Here is a 23,523-nt window from a genome sequence, read left to right as displayed (position 1 = left end):
CATTTTAGCTGATGATCAATGAAACGCAGCTTTCGGTGACGTGCCCTCTGTTAAATCTGCATATAGCGCGGGAACTGAAGATCGGATTTGTGTCCGTTTTCTGGAAACACATTTATTATTATTATTTATTTTGTAAACGGAAAGGTTTTGATCTGATAGCGATGCGATCTGAGGAAACATCAGTGCAAACATCAGTCTAGTTTCTCTGCTCTCTTTCCCACAGAATAGAATAAAATCACGTGAATTTGTTTAAAAGATTCAGATCAAGATTTCATGTGCATTTGTTTATTTGTACAGTTGCTGTGTAATTTTGTGATCAGTGTATGGAAGCAGATCATTCCCTATTAATACATGCAAAAAACTTGATTCACACATGCATGAAACAAAACTCACGAGCACAAAATATATATATTCACAAAAAGCAATTCACAAATGCAAAACACAATTTGTAGATGTACAACTGTGCACACAACCTTTGAATGTTTAAAATGTACGAGGTTTATCCTTGAATGTGAATGTGCAAATCGTCACTGTTTCCGAACGAGCCGAGTTACAAAATAACAGTGAACTATGTTAGTAGTCACACACAATCATCAGAAACTAACAAACATAACGCGCTCGACTGCTACTAACATAGCTCACTCGTCCGGAAACAGTGACTCGCCTTAGACTGACTGGTTTCTGCTCATTCTGAGATACGTCTCATCATGACACTGATCTGCTCTCTCAGTGCACTGGTGTGATCAGTGTCAGCTGTACAGGAGTGTGTTAGAGCCGGCCACAGTGAAGCTAAGGCCATTCAAATCAGTTTAATAATGATTAATCCTGACCTCATGATTATATACTACTAGAAGAGGTTTATATGTAGAACCTGTGTGTGTGTGTGTGTGTGTGTGTGTGTGTGTGTGTGTGTGTGTGCGTGCGTGCGTGCGTGCGTGCGTGCGTGCGTGCGTGCGTGCGTGCGTGCGTGCGTGCGTGCGTGTGTGTGTGTGTGTGTGTGTCCCCGCTGAATCATGTCACCCAGGGCTGCTGTTGACCAGGACAAAGGCATGTCTGTTAAGAGCAGTGACAGCACTGACACACACTCACATGCACACACACACACACACACACTCTCTCTCTCTCTCACAGACACACACACACACACACACACACACACACATTCTTGTTTTGTGTTTCTGAGGTTCAGACAAAGCCAGTCGATGATATTGAGTGCGGCCTAGGTCACACACACACACACACACACACACACACACACACACACACACACACACACACACACACACACACACACTCATTGGCTTGGAGCGATGTAGACGAGCATCTGCCCTTCACTGACCGAGACTCAAGACTCAGTCTGATCAATATTAATGACAAACTCTCAATGTCAAACATCTCAGTCAGGAATTATTCTCATTTACAGACACACTCCACACACTAGAGGAGAAGTGCACATTATTACTGCATAAGTGTGTGTGTGTGTGTCTGAGAGCGTGTGCATGTGTTGAGTGTGTGACAGACTGTGTGTTAATCTTCATAAAGCCTCAGTCTCTCAGACTCCAGATTACAGGCGTGAGTGTGTGTGTGTGTGTGTGTGTGTGTGTGTGTGTGTGTGTGTGTGTGTGTGTGTGTGTGTGTGTGTGTGTGTGTGTGTGTGAGAGTCTGTGCATGTGTTGAGTGTGTGACAGACTGTGTGTTAATCTTCATAAAGCCTCGGCCCCTCAGACTCCAGATTACAGCGTGTGTGTGTGGGGGTGTGTGTGTGTGTGTGTGTGTGTGGGGGGGGGGGGGGGGTGGGGTGGGGGGGGGGGTCTCGGTTTGACCATAAACACAACAAAAGACCTCGTTCTGTACAACAACAGAGGAAGAGATTAGTCTGCTCATGCTGTGATGTCATCAGATCGACACACACACGTGGAGGATGATGTCATTCAGACAAACTATGAAACCACTCAAACATTAATGTGGAAATTCCCTCGATAATCAAAACTGTGGAAATAAAAACTCCACGATGAGTTCAGTTCCTCTCCTCTGTTATCAGCAGTGATGTATTCTTAAGGTTCACATCCACTAGATCACTGTACACTATATCGGTTTCATTTCGACACTATTTCCTTATTTTTCCATTTTAATGGTTTATCAAATTACAGCACAAGTTTCTCAGGTTCTATTTTTACAAGACACTCTCGCACACTTCTCTTCTGTATTTGCACCAGTGTGTGAATCATGACAGAAGAAGTGATGAGCTTTTCTCTGAGGCCCCGTCCACACTACCTCGTTTTCGTTTAGAAACGGAGAATTAAAACGAATACGATCTCCGTCCACACCAGCGTTTTAGCTGCGTATTAGAATTGATCCTAATGACCATTGACCACGTGACCATTCACCAACACTGGGCATGCGCGTGCCGGTGTAAACAGGAAACGGATTGACTATTCCTCAGATTTGATGAAGAAGAAAATAGTCGTACTCATACACGCGTAAGTCGTACTCATACACGCGTAACTTGTATTCAAACACGCATAAGTCGTACTCAAACACACTTAAGTCGTACTCATACACGCGTAACTTGTATTCAAACACGCGCAAGTCGTACTCATACACGCGTAACTTGTATTCAAACACGCGTAAGTCGTACTCATACACGCGTAACTTGTATTCAAACACGCGTAAGTCGTACTCATACACGCGTAACTTGTATTCAAACACGCGCAAGTCGTACTCATACACGCGTAACTTGTATTCAAACACGCGTAAGTCGTACTCATACACGCGTAACTTGTATTCAAACACGCGCAAGTCGTACTCATACACGCGTAAGTCGTACTCATACACGCCTAAGTCGTACTCATACACGCGTAAGTCGTAATCAAACACACGTAACTTGTATTCAAACACGCGCAAGTCGTACTCATACACGCGTAAGTCGTACTCATACACGCGTAAGTCGTACTCATACACGCGTAAGTCGTACTCATACACGCGTAAGTCGTACTCATACACGCGTAAGTCGTAATCAAACACACGTAACTTGTATTCAAACACGCGCAAGTCGTACTCATACACGCGTAAGTCGTACTCATACACGCCTAAGTCGTACTCAAACACACGTAACTTGTATTCAAACACGCGTAAGTCGTACTCATACACGCGTAAGTCGTACTCAAACATGCGTAACTTGTATTCAAACACGCGCAAGTCGTACTCATACACGCGTAAGTCGTACTCAAACACACGTAAGTCGTACTCATACACGCGTAAGTCGTACTCATACACGTGTAACTTGTATTCAAACACGCGTAAAGCCCAATTTATACTTCTGCGTCGAACATACGCCGTAGCTACGTCGTAGGCTGTGTGTAGCGCGCGTACCCTTCCGCGTACCCTGAAGTGCACCTCTCCAAAAATGTAACAACGCGTCAACTCTACGCAGACGCAAGCGCTGTGATTGGTCTGCTAGGACCGCTCCCTCGGGTTTCACATGCTCTCTCTGCGAGCATGAACACGGACAACGACGCAGAAATATAAATGAAAACCAACGCGTTGCCTGCAGCGTAGAGGCTCCGGCGTAGGTCCGACGCAGAAGTATAAATCAGCCTTAAGTCGTACTCATACACGCGTAAGTCGTACTCAAACACGCGCAAGTCGTACTCAAACACACGTAATTAGTACTCATACACGCGTAAGTCGTACTCAAACACGCGTAAGTCGTACTCAAACACACGTAATTAGTACTCAAACACACTTAAGTCATACTCATACACGCGTAAGTCGTACTCAAACACGCGTAAGTCGTACTCAAACGGTACGACTATATATGTATATACACCGCAATACAGTGATAGAGTCATATTCCTACAGGTCGAGGATCAGCTGAGAGTCACTGACGAGAGCTGGACTAACGAGACCTGACAGAACTACGCTTGCATTTTTTTTTTGAATTACGCAACTATGGTTTTGATTTTATGCACGTATTATTTTTGACAGTCTCTTTATTCCATACCAGCAGTAGCACTGGACAGTGGGGAGTGTAATGCTGAGGTTAAAGCTGGTGTGTGTGTGGGACTCACTGGTGTAATGCTGAGGTTGTGTGTGGTGTGTGTGGTGTGTGTGGGACTCACTGGTGTAACGCTGAGGTTGTGTGTGGTGTGTGTGGGACTCACTGGTGTAACGCTGAGGTTGTGTGTGGTGTGTGTGGGACTCTGGTGTAATGCTGAGGTTAAAGCTGGTGTGTGTGGGACTCACTGGTGTAATGCTGAGGTTGTGTGTGGTGTGTGTGGGACTCTGGTGTAATGCTGAGGTTGTGTGTGGTGTGTGTGGTGTGTGTGGGACTCACTGGTGTAATGCTGAGGTTGTGTGTGGTGTGTGTGGGACTCTGGTGTAATGCTGAGGTTGTGTGTGGTGTGTGTGGGACTCTGGTGTAATGCTGAGGTTGTGTGTGGTGTGTGTGGGACTCTGGTGTAATGCTGAGGTTGTGTGTGGTGTGTGTGGGACTCTGGTGTAATGCTGAGGTTGTGTGTGGTGTGTGTGGGACTCTGGTGTAATGCTGAGGTTGTGTGTGGTGTGTGTGGGACTCTGGTGTAATGCTGAGGTTGTGTGTGGTGTGTGTGGGACTCACTGGTGTAATGCTGAGGTTGTGTGTGGTGTGTGTGGGACTCTGGTGTAATGCTGAGGTTGTGTGTGGTGTGTGTGGGACTCTGGTGTAATGCTGAGGTTGTGTGTGTGGTGTGTGTGGGACTCACTGGTGTAACGCTGAGGTTGTGTGTGGTGTGTGTGGGACTCTGGTGTAATGCTGAGGTTGTGTGTGGTGTGTGTGGGACTCACTGGTGTAATGCTGAGGTTGTGTGTGGTGTGTGTGGGACTCTGGTGTAATGCTGAGGTTGTGTGTGGTGTGTGTGGGACTTACTGGGGCAGCTGAGCGCTTCTTTGGCAGTGATGCTCTTGTTGCAGGCGGAGCAGAGAGTGGTGGCAGACACACTGAGAGAGGTGAATAGGTGACCGTTGCTGAACCGAGACTCGCGCTCCTTCGTCTCCTTCTCACGCGCCTTCATCCGCTCCTTCTCCTTATTCTGCACACACAACATCAGATCCTTGCATCACTACACAGAACAATAATGACAGAAAACTAGCATTTCTTTAAATGAAGCAAACAATAATCATTTAACAACAGTAAACACATCATTCATTCATGCTGCAATGCATGCTGGGAACAGATACACCTGTGATTGGCCACTGTGTTCATACACTCAACAGACACGCCTGTGATTGGCCACTGTCTTCATACACTTAACAGACACGCCTGTGATTGGCCTTTGCATTCATACACTCAACAGATACGCCTGTGATTGGCCGTTGCGTTCATACACTCAACAGATACGCCTGTGATTGGCCGTTGTGTTCATACACTCAACAGAAACGCCTGTGATTGGCCGTTGCATTCATACACTCAACAGATACGCCTGTGATTGGCCGTTGCATTCATACACTCAACAGATACGCCTGTGATTGGCCACTGTGTTCATACACTCAACAGATACGCCTGTGATTGGCCGTTGTATTCATACACTCAACAGATACACCTGTGATTGGCCGTTGCATTCATACACTCAACAGATACGCCTGTGATTGGCCGTTGTGTTCATACACTCAACAGATACGCCTGTGATTGGCCGTTGCATTCATACACTCAACAGATACGCCTGTGATTGGCCACTGTGTTCATACACTCAACAGATACGCCTGTGATTGGCCACTGTGTTCATTCACTCAACAGATACGCCTGTGATTGGCCGTTGTTTTCATACACTCAACAGATACACCTGTGATTGGCCGTTGCATTCATACACTCAACAGATACGCCTGTGATTGGCCGTTGTGTTCATACACTCAACAGATACGCCTGTGATTGGCCGTTGCATTCATACACTCAACAGATACACCTGTGATTGGCCGTTGCATTCATACACTCAACAGATACGCCTGTGATTGGCTGGTGTGTTAATGCGCACGACAGATACGCCTGTGATTGGCTGGTGCATTCATACACTCAACAGATACGCCTGTGATTGGCCGTTGTGTTCATACACTCAACAGATACGCCTGTGATTGGCCGTTGCATTCATACACTCAACAGATACACCTGTGATTGGCCGTTGCATTCATACACTCAACAGATACGCCTGTGATTGGCTGGTGTGTTAATGCGCACGACAGATACGCCTGTGATTGGCTGGTGCGTTAATGCGCACGACAGATACGCCTGTGATTGGCTGGTGCGTTAATGCGCACGACAGATACGCCTGTGATTGGCTGGTGCGTTAATGCGCACGACAGATACGCCTGTGATTGAAAACTGCTCTCATTTCTGTTCCAGTGTTAATAATTCATTTACATTTCAAGGTGTGAGTAAATCACTCGCATTCTACATTTGTACTCGCTAAGACTCTTCAGATGCTTCAACATGATGGTTTTGAATCGCTTGAAATATGATTGGAATCACTTCAAAAAAGGAAAATGAAATTCAGTGCAACATGTGCAGCTCAAGTCTGTCATATCAGTTACATATCATGAGAACATTATAATTGTGTGCTTGGGTCATGGATTTTAATGGTGAGACTTTTGTTTTTGTAATCAGGCTCTCAAATGGCGCTTTTCCACTGCATGGTACGGTACGGCTCGGTTCGGTACGGCACGCTTTGGCGCTTTTCCACTGCATGGTACGGTACGGCTCGGTTCAGTACGGCTCACTTATGATGCATTTCCACTGCATGGTACGGTACGGTACGGCTCGCTTCGGCTCGCTTTAAATGGTACCACCTCTGTTGAGGTTCCAAGCGTACCGTACCGATACTAAAATGTGACGTGAAAACACTGCAGATCACTGATTGGTCAGACAGAATCATCACTACCAGCGTCATTGTATTTACAACACGAGACACTAAACCCGCTACATTTAAATAGCCAGTAGACAACAGCCAACGCTGTAGCGCCTGTTTTAAAAGTATTTGCTTCAAAAAAAGAGTATAAACTTTAAAAAAAAGAAATGGCTGAATCGTGGTCAGTGGACGAGGTGCAGACGTTCCTCTCGTTGGTTGCAGAGGAGTGGATGGGGAAACACGGAATGAAAAATGCGCATTTAATATGATGATGTCATGGCAGTAGAGACGGCAACTATAACGATCAGTCCCACCCACTTTGAAGCGGTACTAACTGCAGTGGAAAAGCAACCGAGCTAAAGCGAACCGAACCGTGCCGTACCGAGTCGAGTCGTACCACGCAGTGGAAAAGCGAAGTGAGCCGAACCGTTCCACGCCGAGTCGAACCGTACCGAGCCGAACCGAGCCGTACCATGCAGTGGAAAAGCGCCAAAAAATTATATAAAAATTTGGATTTAGATTTATCGGCCAATATATCGGTTATCGCCTTTCAAACATAAAGAATTATCAGTTATCGGCCAGAATGTTTGTATCGGTGCATCTCTAGAAAGTTCTAATGCATTTTCATGATTTCTAAAGTTCCATTCTGGTTTACACATTTCTCAATACTTCCCAGCAAGCAATAGCCGTCACTTCTCCGTCTAGATTAACCACAGACCCGCTGTAGTACGGCTAAGTGTAACACACTTCCAGCCATGTCGTTTTTGCCAAAATAACTTGCGAGCCGTCTGATATTCCCTCATGTGAGCAAAGTCACCGGTGATTACAAGGTGTTTGTTTCATTTCTTTGACATGTTCTATGCATCTACTCTCGAGCTGTGTTTTAGACGTCTATTAACCCTTCACTGACAGCCCAAACCTTGCCTTGCTTTAGACTAGTCGTCAGGGCCGCGTCTGGACGCTATTAGACGTCTTTCAAACGTTAAACTGCTTGCTGGGTTAGGTTGCTCTCTCAAAACTCTTCATACAGTGATCAGAGCATCAGTCTGTGTGCTGAACTGAGGACCATTATCATTGCTTCAGCACTAAATGAGATCAGAACTAACAGATCATGTAATAAACCGATGTGAGCGCAGCCGAATCTGCAACAGTGGCTTCTACTGTCAGAGTTTCCCGGCAAGCCAACAGGTAAGGTGTATTCAGCAAGAGATGGACATTACAGAAGTAAATACAGCAAAGCCTTCAAAGCCACTTGAGTGTCATTGCTTTGGCAACGGTAGGAGGTTCACTGATGTTCAGGAAACTGCACTCGTTGATATGGGCACAACACTCACTGAGATTACAGACAGACCACATTACATATATAAGCGTAACAACTCTTTTTATAGTCCTGAAAAACCATTGGGTCAGGATGAAGCAGTTTTGAGAGGAACTCTGAACAAGTCAAGCAACTCAGGAACCAATTATTTTTGACCAGAACCAAACACACACAAAGACAAACTTTAGGCTGTAACGTCTGCGACTGTAATAACTCTGATGTTGCCTTGTGGCTTTACTTCAGCGAGTCGAGGAGACTGAAGGCCGGCAAACACACATTCATCTCTGTGGATCAGGCTGGTTTCAACCCTGGTCCAAACCCAGCGAAGAGGAGAATTCCTCTCATTCCTGCATGATCTCTGTTGGACGGTTGGGGAGGAGAGGGATGCAGTGAGGAGGAATAAGCCAACGGTTATTACTGTATGGGACAATGTGGCATGAGTTCAGTCACGAGTACGGTGTACATTTTAGGACATCCTCAGACCTCAGACATATGAAGACAAGGCATCATGCCTCAGACTAAAAGGCTTCAGGTCTCAGGAAAAACAATGTCAGGTGTCAGGTCTCGTACAATTAGGCATCAGACGAAACAGCCTCAGACAAAAAGGCATCAGACATAAAGGCATCGGACGAAAAGGACTCAGACTAAAAAGCATCAGACGAAACGGACTCAGACTAAAAGGCATCAGACATAAAGGCCTCGGACGAAACGGACTCAGATGGAGTTTGGAGATTCGCATTGCCCCGCCCCATGTGACATCACATGTACGCGGTTCATAGCTCGAAAGAACGCTTTACTTGATACATTTCTAAAGTCTCTAAGGTTGATTAAAAACAAGAAAAGTGACAATGTGATAATGTTTCCTCTGTGTATGTCTTTTATTTATTTATGTATTTTATATAATGTGAAGCTTTACATATACTTGATATAATTTAATTCCTGTAGAAGTTATATGTCCTTTATATCCGCTTGTTATCTTATACATATTCAATAAAAGTAAAAGAAAAAATTAAACGCTTTACGATAGTTTGCCAACATACAAGCTATAGTTGAAATATGTCATCTAACTTTTTAAACGTGCAAATAAAACTCGTGAAATGCATGTTCTCTTCTGCATACAGCATAATTAGTGTAACATTTAATTAAAGCATATATATATAGGCTATATATATTATATGCTTTAATTAAATGTTAAAACATGCACTCGCGAAATGCATGTTCTCTTCAACATAATATATACAGTACAGGCCAAAAGTTTGGAAACATTACTATTTTTAATGTTTTTGAAAGAAGTTTCTTCTGCTCATCAAGCCTGCATTTATTTGATCAAAATGTAATATTGTGATATATTATTACAATTTAAAATAATTGGTTTTAAATTTATTATACTTTAAATTATCATTTATTTCTGTGATGCAAAGCTGAATTTTCAGCATTATTACTCCAGTCTTCAGTGTCACATGTGACATCCAGTCCATCACATGATCCTTTAGAAATCATTCTAATATTCTGATTTATTATGAGTGTTGGAAACAGTTCTGCTGCCTAATATATTTGATGAATAAAAGGTTAAAAAGAACTGCATTTATAAAAAAAAAATATAAAAAAATCTAATAATATAAATCTTCTGAACAGGGGCGGATCTAGAAAAATATTTATGGTGTGGCGAGAGGGGTGCAGGAATTTTTGAGGGGTGGCAACATATGGCAGACGTATATATACTGAATTTAATCACAGTTAAATTGGCCATAACTTTTAATTCCTTGCTGCCAACTGGGGTGATCCGCCCCTGCTTCTTTACTATCACTTTTGATCAATTTAACACATCCTTGCTGAATAAAAGTATTGATTTATTTCAAAAAAAGAAAGAAAAAAAATTACTGACCCCAAATTACTGACCAGTGTATATTGTTGTTACAAAAGATTTATATTTTTAAAATATTTGCTTCTTTTTTTTTTTTTTTTTACGTTTTATTCATCAAAGTATCCTAAAAAAGTATCACAGGTTATGAAAAAATATTTAGCAGCAGAACTGTTTCCAACTTTGATAATGAATCATCATATTAGAATGATTTCTAAAGGATCATGTGACAGACTGGAGTAATGATCCTGAAAATTCAGCTTTGCATCACAGAAATAAATGATAATTTAAAGTATAATAAATTGAAAACCAATTATTTTAAATTGTAATAATATATCACAATATTACATTTTGTTTCTGTATTTTTGATCAAATAAATGCAGGCTTGATGAGCAGAAGAAACTTCTTTCAAAAACATTCTCTCTGTCCTAGCATGTATCCCATATATCCCCCCAAAAAAAAAAAAAAAAAAATTGTATATGTTTAAAAATCTTTGGCCTGTATATATATATCGTCGCTGCCCGATGAAACTCACGTATGTCCAAAACGGTTACTTTTCAGGAAGTGAAAAAAACACCGTAATTTCAAAAGCAGTTGAACGTAGCATTGTCATACTTGGTACGGCATCTTTAAATGTAACCATATTCTTGCCAGTGTAATGATATAATCCACATTTGACCAAAATCGAGTTTAAATGGACATACGTGCATATTTTACAGTAACGGTGGTCGATACGCGTTCTTCCGATCATTAATTAGAATGGCCAAGTCGCGTTTCATATTGACAGATGAATAGCCTACGTCTCAGTTTATTAAATGTCTCTTGCAAACTATGAAGGGACAATGAATCAACACTCATTGCTGGGCCGGCGCGTCCATATCCGATTGTTAAGTCTGACGTCATGCGTGACGTTTAGCCTTTTCCGGGTCCAAGCGCTCCTCTCGTCCAGAAATAACAATGGTGGAACCTGTAAATTTATTTACGATCACGTCCTTCTTAGTGAGGCACCCTTGGCAGTCAAAAGGGGTTTAAATTCCTTTAACACCAACAGAGTGGTTAGTGTAGCTCATCACTCAGGTGGCATAATTAAGGGTAGAGTCCAGGCATCAATGAAAAATAAGATTTACGAGGTTGAAGTGAGTTAGCTCGGGACACGGGACACAGCACTGCGGCATTGTAAAAACACTCAATAATAACCAAAACACTAGCGAAAGCGGTAGGTAGGTAGAGAGGACCTGGACTTTGGACCCGGAAAGAGTATTATCGGAGAGTGGTTACGTCACGACTTAACAACCGAATAGGCGAACTAGGCAATTGCCTAGAGCGGCACTTTTGTAAGGGCAGCAAAATGTGTGCCAACCGGGAATGAACAATTCACAAAATAGGCTAGGCTATATGATCATATAATCATACATAATCAGAGAGCCTTTTTCTTTTCGTTTTGAATTATTTCGTTTAAAGACTTTTCAAGCTTTGTGTATTTGATGTATTTCTCATGTCTGTGTGAGGCATACACTGAGTTTCGTTAAGTTAGGATGAGATGCGCTCCAGTTAACGTGCAATGCAAGTGACCGCGCGGGCGCCTCCATGATTATATTGTCTGCTATATATTTGCTTCTTATTTATTAAATCCACTCCAGGCAATTGGTTGATGAAAAATTTATTAAAATTAAGATACAATTTATACAAAACGAAATTCACTTTAAAGAAAGGTTTTCTACAAAACCAAACTTAATGAAGTGGTCAAAATCATGTTTGACCCGTCTCAAATTGTCCATCCTATTACTCGTGCTGTTCACTTTTCATACTTTTAACAGTATAGTAGACCTACAGACTCTATTTGTACAAATTGCTGCACATTCATTTAATTCTGCATTTTGCACACACAAGTTGAAAGGCTTCAAATCAAGTTCACGGATAATTGTGCGTGCATTTATTAATCATTATGATACTAAAATCATAACAAAGTAGGCTATGCTATGTACAAAAAAATACAGCCATTTCTGTTTTTTTCTTTAAAACAAAAAAACAAGCTGCACCCTTTTTTTTACATTTCATCTTTCATTCCGAAATAGAATAATGAATGAACGAAAAAGTACACGGACCCAACATGTAGGCTATTAGCCTTTTTACCCATTATCAATCTAAATTAATCTCGCTTTTAATTTAACTTAATTTAGTTTTTCTTTATTTAAATTTAGTTTTTCTTTATTTAAATTTCGGGTTTTTCTTTATTTAATTTTCGTTTTTTCTTTATTTAAATGTCATTTTTCTTTATTTAAATTTCGTTTTTTCTTTATTTAAATTTCATTTTTCGTTTTTTAAATTTCGTTTTTTTCTTTATTTAAATTTCGTTTTTCTTTATTTAAAATTCGTTATTCTTTATTTAAATCTACCCTTTACTGTGTCAGTAATTTATTAGTCAGGAAAATATTAGACTACCTTAAAAGTATTGCTTAAGTTAACAGACCCGTGCGTGAACATCTCCACAATAAAAAGTGACAATTACTTCGTCTAGAGTAGACCATTTACCGGTAAATAACAGTTGTGAATATATTGCGAATATATAATAAACTTGAACAGTTGTCAAAAACAAACGTTTGCTGATACTTTACCTCACAGAGTTATTCGGCTATCCAATGCTGAGCTTCCAGAGACGCTTAGACCGGCGAGATGCCTCCACAGGGCGGGAGATACGCGGCGTGATTGACAGCTTTGACACCAAATGGATATACGTGAAAATCAGATGACATGATTTCACAACTTTTCATTGGTCATTTAGATATGTGAAGCATACTGTATACGGAAATGAACCTGGACATTCTATCCGTCGAAAAATCTCAAAATCTGCAAAATGGACATACGCGGTTTTCATCGGACAGCGACGATATATATAAATATATGTATGCTATGTATATATTATATGCTTTAATTAAATGTTAAAACAGTGTTAAAATCACTGCTTAAAATCCCTGCTTTATTGAAATGTTACACTAATTAAGTTGTTTACAGAAGAGAACATGCATTTCGCAAGTTTTATTTGCACATTTAAAAACTTAGATGCCATATTTCAACTAGCTAGTTTGTATGTTGGCAAACTATCATGGAGTTAAAGCATTCTTTCGAGCTATGAACCGCGTACATGTGACGTCATATGGGGCGGGGCAATACGAATCTCCAAACTCCCTCTGAGTCCGTTTCGTCTGATGCCTTTTGGTCTGAGTCCGTTTCGTCCGATGCCTTTATGTCTGATGCCTTTTAGTCTGAGTCCGTTTCGTCTGATGCCTTTTAGTCTGAGTCCGTTTCGTCTGATGCCTTTTAGTCTGAGTCCGTTTTGTCTGATGCCTTTTAGTCTGAGTCCGTTTCGTCTGATGCCTTTTAGTCTGAGTCCGTTTCGTCTGATGCCTTTTAGTCTGAGTCCGTTTCGTCTGATGCCTTTTAGTCTGAGTCCGTTTTGTCTGATGCCTTTTCATCCGATGCCTTTTAGTCTGATGCCTTTTTGTCTGATGCCTTTTAGTCTGAGTCCGTTTCGTCCGATGCCTTTATGTCTGATGCCTTTATGTCTGATGCCTTTTAGTCTGAGTCCGTTTCGTCTGATGCCTTTTAGTCTGAGTCCGTTTTGTCTGATGCCTTTTTGTCTGATGCCTTTTCGTCCGATGCCTTTTCGTCCGATGCCTTTTAGTCTGATGCCTTTTTGTCTGATGCCTTTTCGTCCGATGCCTTTTAGTCTGATGCCTTTTCGTCTGATGCCTTTTGGTCTGAGTCCGTTTCGTCCGATGCCTTTATGTCTGATGCCTTTATGTCTGATGCCTTTTAGTCTGAGTCCGTTTCGTCCGATGCCTTTATGTCTGATGCCTTTATGTCTGATGCCTTTTAGTCTGAGTCCGTTTCGTCTGATGCCTTTTAGTCTGAGTCCGTTTTGTCTGATGCCTTTTTGTCTGATGCCTTTTCGTCCGATGCCTTTTTGTCTGAGGCTGTTTCGTCTGATGCCTAATTGTACGAGACCTGACACCTGACATTGTTTTTCCTGAGACCTGAAGCTTTTCAGTCTGAGGCGCGATGCCGTTTTGTCCAATGACTGAAGCCTTTTAGTCTGAGGCATGATGCCTTGTCTTCATATGTCTGAGGTCTGAGGATGTCCTAAAATGTACACCGTACACGAGGGGTTTGCAGCTCATCCCAGTCGCTCTACTCTCCGTTCCTCAACCTCACAGAGGATCAGAGGAAGTGTTCCCCTCACGATCAAATGTCCCTCCCGGACGCCGGGACATCCCAGACAGCATCACAGTGTCGGCCCAGATCCGGCCCACATCCGGCACGTGTGGATTCAGTGCGTAACCAGATGTGGGCCGACACTGTGATGCAGTCTGGGACATCAGCAGAAGATCCGGCGTGCCGAAGACTCTTTCCTCGGTGTACTGCCCCTGGATGATGGCGTTCCTGCTGTATCTCTATCGGTGGATTCATTGAAGCATATGCATCATATCTGATTCATTCCAGTAACACACACTGCAGTGAGGATTAAACAGCAGAGATGCACTCGTTTCACAGAAGAAAACATTGAAAACAAATAGCTTGATCTGAGATGTGAATGAACTGTTTTGGTAGTTTAAGTGCGTTTTGAGTGTGAAATGATCAGCTGTGAAGCTGAAAGTTGGTTTTCTGAGAATTGTGTGAAGAGTTTTGAAAAACCTATTACATATAGAAAGTATTACATATAAAAAACTGTTTCACTGTTTTTCTGAAGGCTGTTCATATTAAACTAACAAAAATTTGATGAATAAAGTATGTGTTTGAAATAAAAAATGGTCAACTTTACATTATTATTATTATTTTTTATATAAAGTAATTTGTATGATTATCTTCCATGGCAAATGCAGGGATACAGTGTGTGATGTTAAAACGCAGCATCCGTCTCTTTCATCGGCATTAAACAACATCTTTCTCTCTTCTGCCTGAAACTCAATACGAAACCGTTCAGAAATACAGAAGTGTGTTAATGTACATCTGGGTGGGGTTGTGTTTCTAGTTATGAACATGCAAGCTTTGCTCTTTATGACTGGCTTTGGATTGTGAGACTCTTACAGTTAGTGCAGTAAAGTCTGCATCTCAGTGTTAAATCTGATCAGATATTTTTGCAATTCAAATATACGTCATAGTCAACTTGAAACTCTTGAAATAAATTATGATTTTTTGTTGTTGTTGATTTGTGACAATCTAAACCCATTAAAAAGCTTGAAGTTTTGAATCTTCAGACCTTCACCCTGAGATGAGGCTTTTTGCCCAAATAATCTCCATATCACTCTCCTGTGTGAGACGCGAGGGCGACTGTAGACGCTGGACAGTGACTAAGATGAGATATTGCGCTAATAAAATCATGCAGAAACGTGTGAGAACTTTATGATTATGTCTGTTCTCTTGTTATCATCTCAGTCAGATTTCCTCAGGTTACACACACGTGATGTGTTACGATGATGTTGGCGTTCTCTAGTGTGACAGAGAGCATTTTAAAGCGATAACGCTGGATTCATGTATTAATGTAATGCAAATTGGTCACAAGCGTTATAAAAGATGGATATTGCTTCACACTCATGCTGGATGTAATCTAAATTCTGTTGCTTTTATATGAAAACAAACAAACATGAGTCATACAAAGTATGGGTTATTTAATTTTCCCCTTAAGATCACCTATCCCATACTAATACAAACTGACTGACAGGACTCGAGCTTCTCATCCGATGCTCAGAGGTTTAGTGTGTAATGTGTGTGATGCCCGTGTAAACAGACCTGACTCGTGACACACATTCGCGTTGTTGTTTTTGGAGCTCTATCGATTTGATTTATAATTCTTGATTTTTCTCTTTAAACTCACTTACAACGAACATTTTCTACTTTTCCTCACTGAGAAGCACTAACGTTACTGCTCAAACCTCATAGTTACAACACGGACTGTTGAGCAGACGCGTCTCAAGCCTATTAGTGATCCAACGCTGGATACTCTTAAAGGTACGTCCGTGGATCACGGCTGAACGCGTCTTCTCCACACTCACTTACAAACAAAAAAATGTTTTCGCCTATCGTGCGTCTACTCTACACCCCACCACTAAAAAGACGGATTATCTCCAAGACTTCAGTCATAAATTAGTATTAATATTGATAGCATCACTGCTAGCTTCGTTGCTAACTCACTGTCCATCTGTTAAGATGGCGAATATATCAGATGTAAGTAGTCTACCGTTTGGTGCAGGTGAGGACACATTTGAGCTGCACGCACTGCAGTCTGAGCTGGAAGCTGTTGAGAAACAGATCCACAACCTTTTATTGAGACAGGCCGAGCTGAGAGACCGGTGTTTGGCTCTTGAAACATCACGCGCCGATGCACACAAATCAGTGTTTAACGTTACTAACCCGCTGACTCCGACCGCGTCTACTCCGTGCGTTCCTCAGCATCGGTCGCAATCAGCCATGGTCTCGTTCACTCCGGCTCCAACACGCCACCACGAAGCATGGGTGGTTCCGCAGCGGAAGACGCGAGTCAGGTTTAGACCAAGACTTTCTCCGACCCTCCCGGTTTTCGAGTTATCCACACAAAACCGCTTCTCCCCTCTACGCGAAACAGAACACGATGCTGTGATCATCGGCGATTCCATCGTTCGGCATGTACACGCTACGTTAGGTACAAGTAAGGTGCACAGTCACTGCTTTCCTGGTGCTCGTGTTTCTGAAATCGCTGCTCGCGTTCCCGAGATCCTGAACGGTGACGAGCGCGTCGGAACTGTGGTCCTGCACGCGGGAGTGAACGACATCAGGCTGCGCCAGACGGAGATTCTGAAGAAAGACTTCAGGAATCTAATCGATACGGTACGCAGCACATCGCCTGAAACAACGATCATTGTGTCAGGACCGCTTCCCACGTACCAACAAGGGCATGAAAAGTTCAGCAGATTATTTGCGCTAAATGAATGGTTAATGTCATGGTGCAATGAGCAGAAACTGCACTTTGTAAATAATTGGAATCTGTTTTGGGAGCGTCCTAGGCTTTTCCGTGCTGATGGCTTACACCCAAGCAGATTCGGAGCGGATCTTCTGTCAGATAACATCTCCAAAATGTTAAATACCCTTTGACTAGTAACCAAAAGTCCAAATCATAGTCTCTGCTGCACCAATTTAACTGATATAAATACTAGTGTAGAACATTGCATAGAAACCGTGTCTATTCCTCGTTTAGTGAGATCAAATAATAAATCTACTGTAGGATCTAGGAAAAATCTAATTGTTATTAAAACAGAAAATGTTGCTATTAGTAAACAAAAACTATTTCTAAAGCTAGGTCTTCTAAACATTAGATCACTCACACCTAAGGCAGTTATTGTAAATGAAATAGTCACAGATAATAGCTTCGATGTACTTTGCCTTACTCAGGGCCGGCGCGTGCACTTCTGCCGCTCTAGGCGAAAAACATTTGTGCCGCCCCTAGGGCTGGTCCGAATACCATTTGAGCTTGGAAGCTTCGGTAGTAATGAACATCGAATATTCAAAGCTTCGAGAGGGTGCTGAACATCTTCTCTAAAAAAGGCAGGAATCTCTATGTGTCTATGTCCGTTTGCATTTTGATTATTTCGAGAACCGTTCATCCAATCGACTTCACAAGGGAGTGCAGTGTAGCATTTGGTGGTGCAATATAGATGGACACGCGAGACACGACACGTTCAGAATTAATAAACTTTTAGTAAACTACAGAACACCGCGAGCGGGAAGCGGCGCACCTCAAGCGGGCAGGGCTTATATACTTGACGCGCGCTGCACTAGCAATATAAAACGCACACACACGTCTAAATTAAGCAATACTTTAAGGTAGTCTATATTTTTCTGACTAACAAATTACTGACACAGTAAAGGGTAGATTTAAATTAAGAAAAACAAAATTTCAATAAAGAAAAACAAAATTTCAATAAAGAAAAAAAAACAAAATGTAAAATTTAAATAAAGAAAAAACGAAATTTAAATAAAGAAAAAAAACATTTAAATAAAGAAAAAACTAAATGTAAAATTTAAATAAAGAAAAAACGAAATTTAAATAAAGTAAAACGAAATTTAAATAAAGAAAAACGAAATTAAGTTAAATTAAAATCGAGATTAATTTAGATTTATAATAACGGGTAAAAAGGCTAATAGCCAGGGGCGTTTCTAGGTTTTAAAAACACCAGGGGCTGAGCCAAAAACATCAGGGGCTGGGTAACAAGATAACATGATTCGATACAGAGAATAATGTATATTTTAGGCCTATATGCAGGGGGCAGACTGGTTAAAAAATTCAGTCCAGGCCATATTACCACACAGACACACACATTCAAATGTTCGGTAGTTAGGGGGGTTCGGGGGCATGCTCCCCCAAGAAAATTTTGATTTCTCAGACCTACATATGTGCATTTTAAGGTGTTTGAAGGCCAACATTTTTTGATAACAATAGCTTTAAAAGCATGTCAGTGGGCAGTAGCATAAATTTTTTGTCAAGCAGATAACAGATTCTTAAACATGAGAATGAGGATAAATGTTGAAATGAATGATCCACAATATATAATGTAAATGCAAAATGTTTCTGCTTATTGTTGACAATACACAACCACATATTCCAAACAGGAATGGCCTTAAATGAGAAATCTTTCAAGAATAATTTAGCATAGATGTAAACAGTAAACTGCATTTGCGTGATTGAAGAGTGCGCGCCGCGAGCAAACGGCTGGCACGACGTAAGTAAGTTCGTTTTTCTGAGTTTTACTGACATATAGCCTGACAACATCTGGTGTGACTGAAGACTGTGCGGCGGTGCCGACTGCGTTATTTTTTTTAAACCGGTGCGGCGCGTGCGCCCCCGAAGTTCATCCGTGAGAAACTTGAAACCGGTGCTTGAACTTGAATTCAGGTGACTCATTAACACTCGCGCTACTGTCCACGCCCTGCTCTCACGGCTCGTGGACTCGTGCTGCTTGCCACTTTGCCTAATAATAATTATCAATAAATTAAATTTTTTGAGATCCGGGGCTATAAAAAAAACATCGTCTAACGACGCGCCTGCTAATAGCCTATATTTTGTTTCTATTGTTATATTTTCCACAATGTCAAAGCAACGCAGCTTAACCCAAAACACAAGCTCAGGCATGCACTTCTGTCCATACAAACTCCGCTGTTCTGCGCTCTAGCCAGAGAACACTCCCGTTGCAGGAACACTTTAGGCCAAGAGGAAGCAAATATATACATAGGTATATAGGCTATACATGCGTAGGTGGATGTGATCGGGGATTTTGGCTGTGTAACATTTAAAGCCACTTAAATTAACGAAATGACTCAAATAAAGATTCGTTCATTTTTATGAACGAGATCGAACAAGAGAGTCAGTAAAATTATCCGAACTTCCCATCACTCAGTCATGAGTCATGACTCGTGAGAGCAGGGGGCGGGGCGGGGCGGGGCGGCGCGGGGCGGCGCAGCGGCAGCTCAGCAAATCATATAGCCTATTTTGTGAATTGTTCATTCCCGATTGGCACACATTTTGCCGCCCTTACAAAAGTGCCGCTCTAGGCAATTGCCTAGTTCGCCTATATGGACACGCCGGCCCTGGCCTTACTGAAACCTGGCTTAAACCAAATGATTATTTCGGTATTAATGAGTATACTCCTCCTGGAGTAGATAAGCGTCTACTCTATAAGCATGAGCCCCGTCTGATTGGTCGTGGCGGCGGTGTTGCAACCATCTATAGAGATATTCTCAATGTTACTCAGAAAACGGGTTATACGTTTATTTCATTTGAAGTACTTGTACTAAATGTTACGCTCTTAGATGTTAGAAAAACATCCCTATTATCTCTAGCCTTGGCTACCGTATATAGACCGCCAGGGCCTTACGCTGATTTCCTAAAAGAGTTTGCAGATTTTCTCTCAGACCTATTAGTCAATGTCGATAAAGCATTAATTGTTGGAGATTTTAACATACACGTAGATAATCCAAATGATGCGTTAGGAGCTGCGTTTACAGATTTATTAAATTCATTTGGGGTCAAGCAAAACGTCACCGGACCAACACATCGTCTTAATCATACACTCGATTTAATTATATCACATGGAACCGATCCAACCGATATAGATATCATTCCACAAAGTGATGATGTCACTGATCACTACATGGTAACTTGCATATTACGTACTGCTGTAATATGTCATGCGGCGTCGCGTTATCAACCAGGCAGAACAATCCTCCCATCCACCATAGATAATTTCTCAAATTGCTTATCTAATCTGTCTCAGCTGCTGCCTGAACCCAAACAAACAGATGAACTAGAAGAACTAACTAGCACTATGAGAACCATTCTCTCTAGAACATTGGATGTGGTTGCACCTATTAAATTAAAAAAGGTCAGAGAGAAAAATAAAGCACCATGGTATAACAATACTACGCATGTTTTAAAGAGAGAAACCCGTATTTTAGAGCGTAAATGGAAACAAACTAATTTAGAGGTCTTTAGAATCGCGTGGAAAGACAGTATGTCACGTTATAAAAAGGCCCTAAAAGCGGCCAGGGCTGAGCACCTCCGCAAACTAATAGAAAACAACCAAAACAATCCAAGGTTTTTATTTAACACCGTGGCTAAACTAACAAATAAACAGACGTCACCCGAACAAAATATCCCGTTACAGTTCAGTAGTAATGATTTCATGAACTTCTTCACTGAGAAAATAGAAAGCATCAGAACCACAATTGTAAACGTTCAATCTTCAATCGCGCCTTATAATTCAGCTTCAATTATCACCCCGCAAGAACAATTACAGTGCTTTACAACTATAGAACAAAAAGAGTTCAATAAACTTATCACTTCATCTAAAACAACAACATGTTTATTAGATCCTATACCAACTAAACTACTGAAAGAAGTGTTACCTGTAGTGGAAGAGCCTCTCCTCAATATTATTAACTCGTCTTTATCTTTAGGTCATGTTCCAAGAACATTTAAACTGGCAGTTATAAAACCTCTCATTAAGAAACCACAATTAGATCATAATAATCTAGCAAATTATAGACCCATTTCAAATCTTCCATTTATGTCTAAAATATTAGAAAAAGTGGTGTCCGCTCAACTGGGCTCTTTCTTGCAACAAAATGATATCTATGAAAAGTTTCAGTCTGGATTCAGACCGCATCATAGCACTGAAACTGCGCTCGTTAAAATCACAAATGATTTACTTTTAGCTTCTGACCAAGGCTGTATTTCAATACTAGTTTTACTTGATCTTAGTGCTGCGTTCGATACTATAGATCACACAATACTCTTAGATCGACTACAAAATTATACTGGTGTTCAAGGACAAGCACTAAGCTGGTTCAAATCATACCTATCTGACCGCTACCATTTTGTCTATTTAAATGGAGAAAAATCGATCATAACTCCAGTAAACTATGGAGTGCCGCAGGGATCTGTGTTAGGCCCTCTGTTATTCTCAATATATATGATGCCACTTGGAAATATTATAAGGAAACATGGAATTAGTTTCCATTGTTATGCTGATGACACTCAAATATATATTTCATCACGGCCGGATGAAAACGCTAAATTTACCAAATTGACAGAGTGTGTTAAAGATATAAAAGATTGGATGACGCGTAATTTTCTTTTATTAAATCCAGACAAGACAGAGGTAATACTTATCGGTTCAAAAAACCGCCCACAAAACCTTGCACAATACAACTTTAACATCATAGGATGTCCTGTTACTTTATCCTCTACAGTAAAAGACCTGGGTGTTATACTCGATTGCAACCTGTCTTTTGAAAATCATATTTCATATGTTACAAAAACAGCCTTTTTCCACCTTAGAAACATTGCTAAGCTACGTAATATGCTATCAGTTTCTGATGCAGAAAAGTTAGTTCATGCATTCATGACCTCGAGACTGGATTACTGTAATGCTTTATTAGCTGGTTGTCCTGCATCCTCAATAAACAAGCTACAGTTAGTCCAAAATGCCGCCGCTAGAGTTCTTACGAGATCAAGAAAATATGATCATATAACACCGATTTTATCATCACTGCATTGGTTACCTATAAAGTTCCGTATTAATGACAAGGTATTGCTACTGACTTATAAAGCCCTAAACGGCTTAGCTCCAGTCTATTTAACGGATCTTCCATCACCCTATAATCCATCGCGCTCTTTAAGATCACTAAATTCAAGGCTTTTGGTCATACCTAGGATATCCAGAACCACCAAAGGAGGGAGAGCATTTTCACATTTGGCTCCAAAACTCTGGAATAGTCTTCCTGATACTGTTCGTTGCTCAGACTCGCTCTCCCAGTTTAAAACTAGATTAAAGTCGCATCTCTTCAGCCAGGCATTCATATAATCCCACAGTTCAAACTACAATCCGGCCTCTAGCTCATAAATGCCAGAGGAGAACTGGCCCCCGACTGAGCCTGGGTTCTCCCAAGGTTTTTTTTCTCCATTAGGTCACTTGATGGAGTTTTTCGGTTCCTTGCCACTGTTGCCTTTGGCTTGCTCAGTTGGGGATATTTTGGGGATATTAATCTAATTTTATCAATCAATAAATTCCTCTTGAAACAAACTTTGTTGTATTATTTTAATTTAATACTGTGAAGCTGCTTTGATACAATCTGTATTGTGAAAAGCGCTATACAAAAAACTTGACTTGACTTGACAAACTATCCCACACAAACCCCGTCAGAGTTCAAGATCAACATATTAGAAGAGCACATCACACCCCGATGTTCGTTAGTGGAGTCAGTGCCAGTTAGAGGCGGAGATCTGAACAGGAACAGGAAGTACACACACGCTACTTCCTCTTCTGTGGAAGAGTCTGAGGTTAAAGTCGCATGAAAGGGAAGTTACACTCGTCTTTTCATTTCGAGTGACGCGCTTCTGGAACAAGAGCAAATGTGGGCGGGGCTTGATTGTGTCCATGGGGAATTGATTGGATGGTTGTGGTTTGCTATTGGCTGATCTCATGTGAGTGACAGGTTGAAGCCCCGCCCTCGTCATCAGAGATGCTGCAAGAGGAAGTTATTCTCATTCAACATTATTAACACAATAATGATGTGCACCGATGAATCATTTATAATAAACACTGCGATATTCCACCAAATATTAAGAATCGTCTATTTTGATTTCATGGTGACTTTAAACATCAGCTTCAGGTTCATTTAAATATGAATTAACTCATGATGGATGACATATTGGAGATGCTTTTTCTGTGTGCTGTGGGCTGACTATTTTTATAGAGTTGTGAACACAGCTTCCGCCTGTGTGCGTGTGTGTGTGTGTGTGTGTGTGTGTGCGTGCGTGCGTGCGTGTGTGTGTGTGTGTGTGTTTCGGTTATGGTCTGTGTGTGTGTGTGTGTGTGTGTGTGTGTGTGTGTGTGTGTGTGTGTGTGTGTGTGTGTGTGTGTGTGTGTGTGTGTGTGTGT

The 23,523-nt window shown here is 41.4% G+C and overlaps 1 protein-coding gene across 1 annotated transcript in view; it reads right to left on the bottom strand.

Moving 5' to 3' along the window:
* The window catches only part of arhgef2b (rho/rac guanine nucleotide exchange factor (GEF) 2b), a 49,604-nt gene that overhangs the window by 19,804 nt on the left and 6,277 nt on the right, over positions 1 to 23,523 (bottom strand). The window contains exon 2 of the mRNA XM_082150689.1: positions 4,907 to 5,069. Coding sequence (XP_082006815.1) covers positions 4,907 to 5,069 — 163 coding nt within the window. The remainder of the gene's footprint in view (positions 1 to 4,906; positions 5,070 to 23,523) is intronic.

This window comes from Leuciscus leuciscus, assembly GCF_965113295.1.
Source record: "Leuciscus leuciscus genome assembly, chromosome: 20".
NCBI lineage: Eukaryota > Metazoa > Chordata > Actinopteri > Cypriniformes > Leuciscidae > Leuciscus > Leuciscus leuciscus.
Note: the sequence above shows the minus strand (reverse complement) of the source record. Positions and strands in the feature narration are given on the sequence as shown.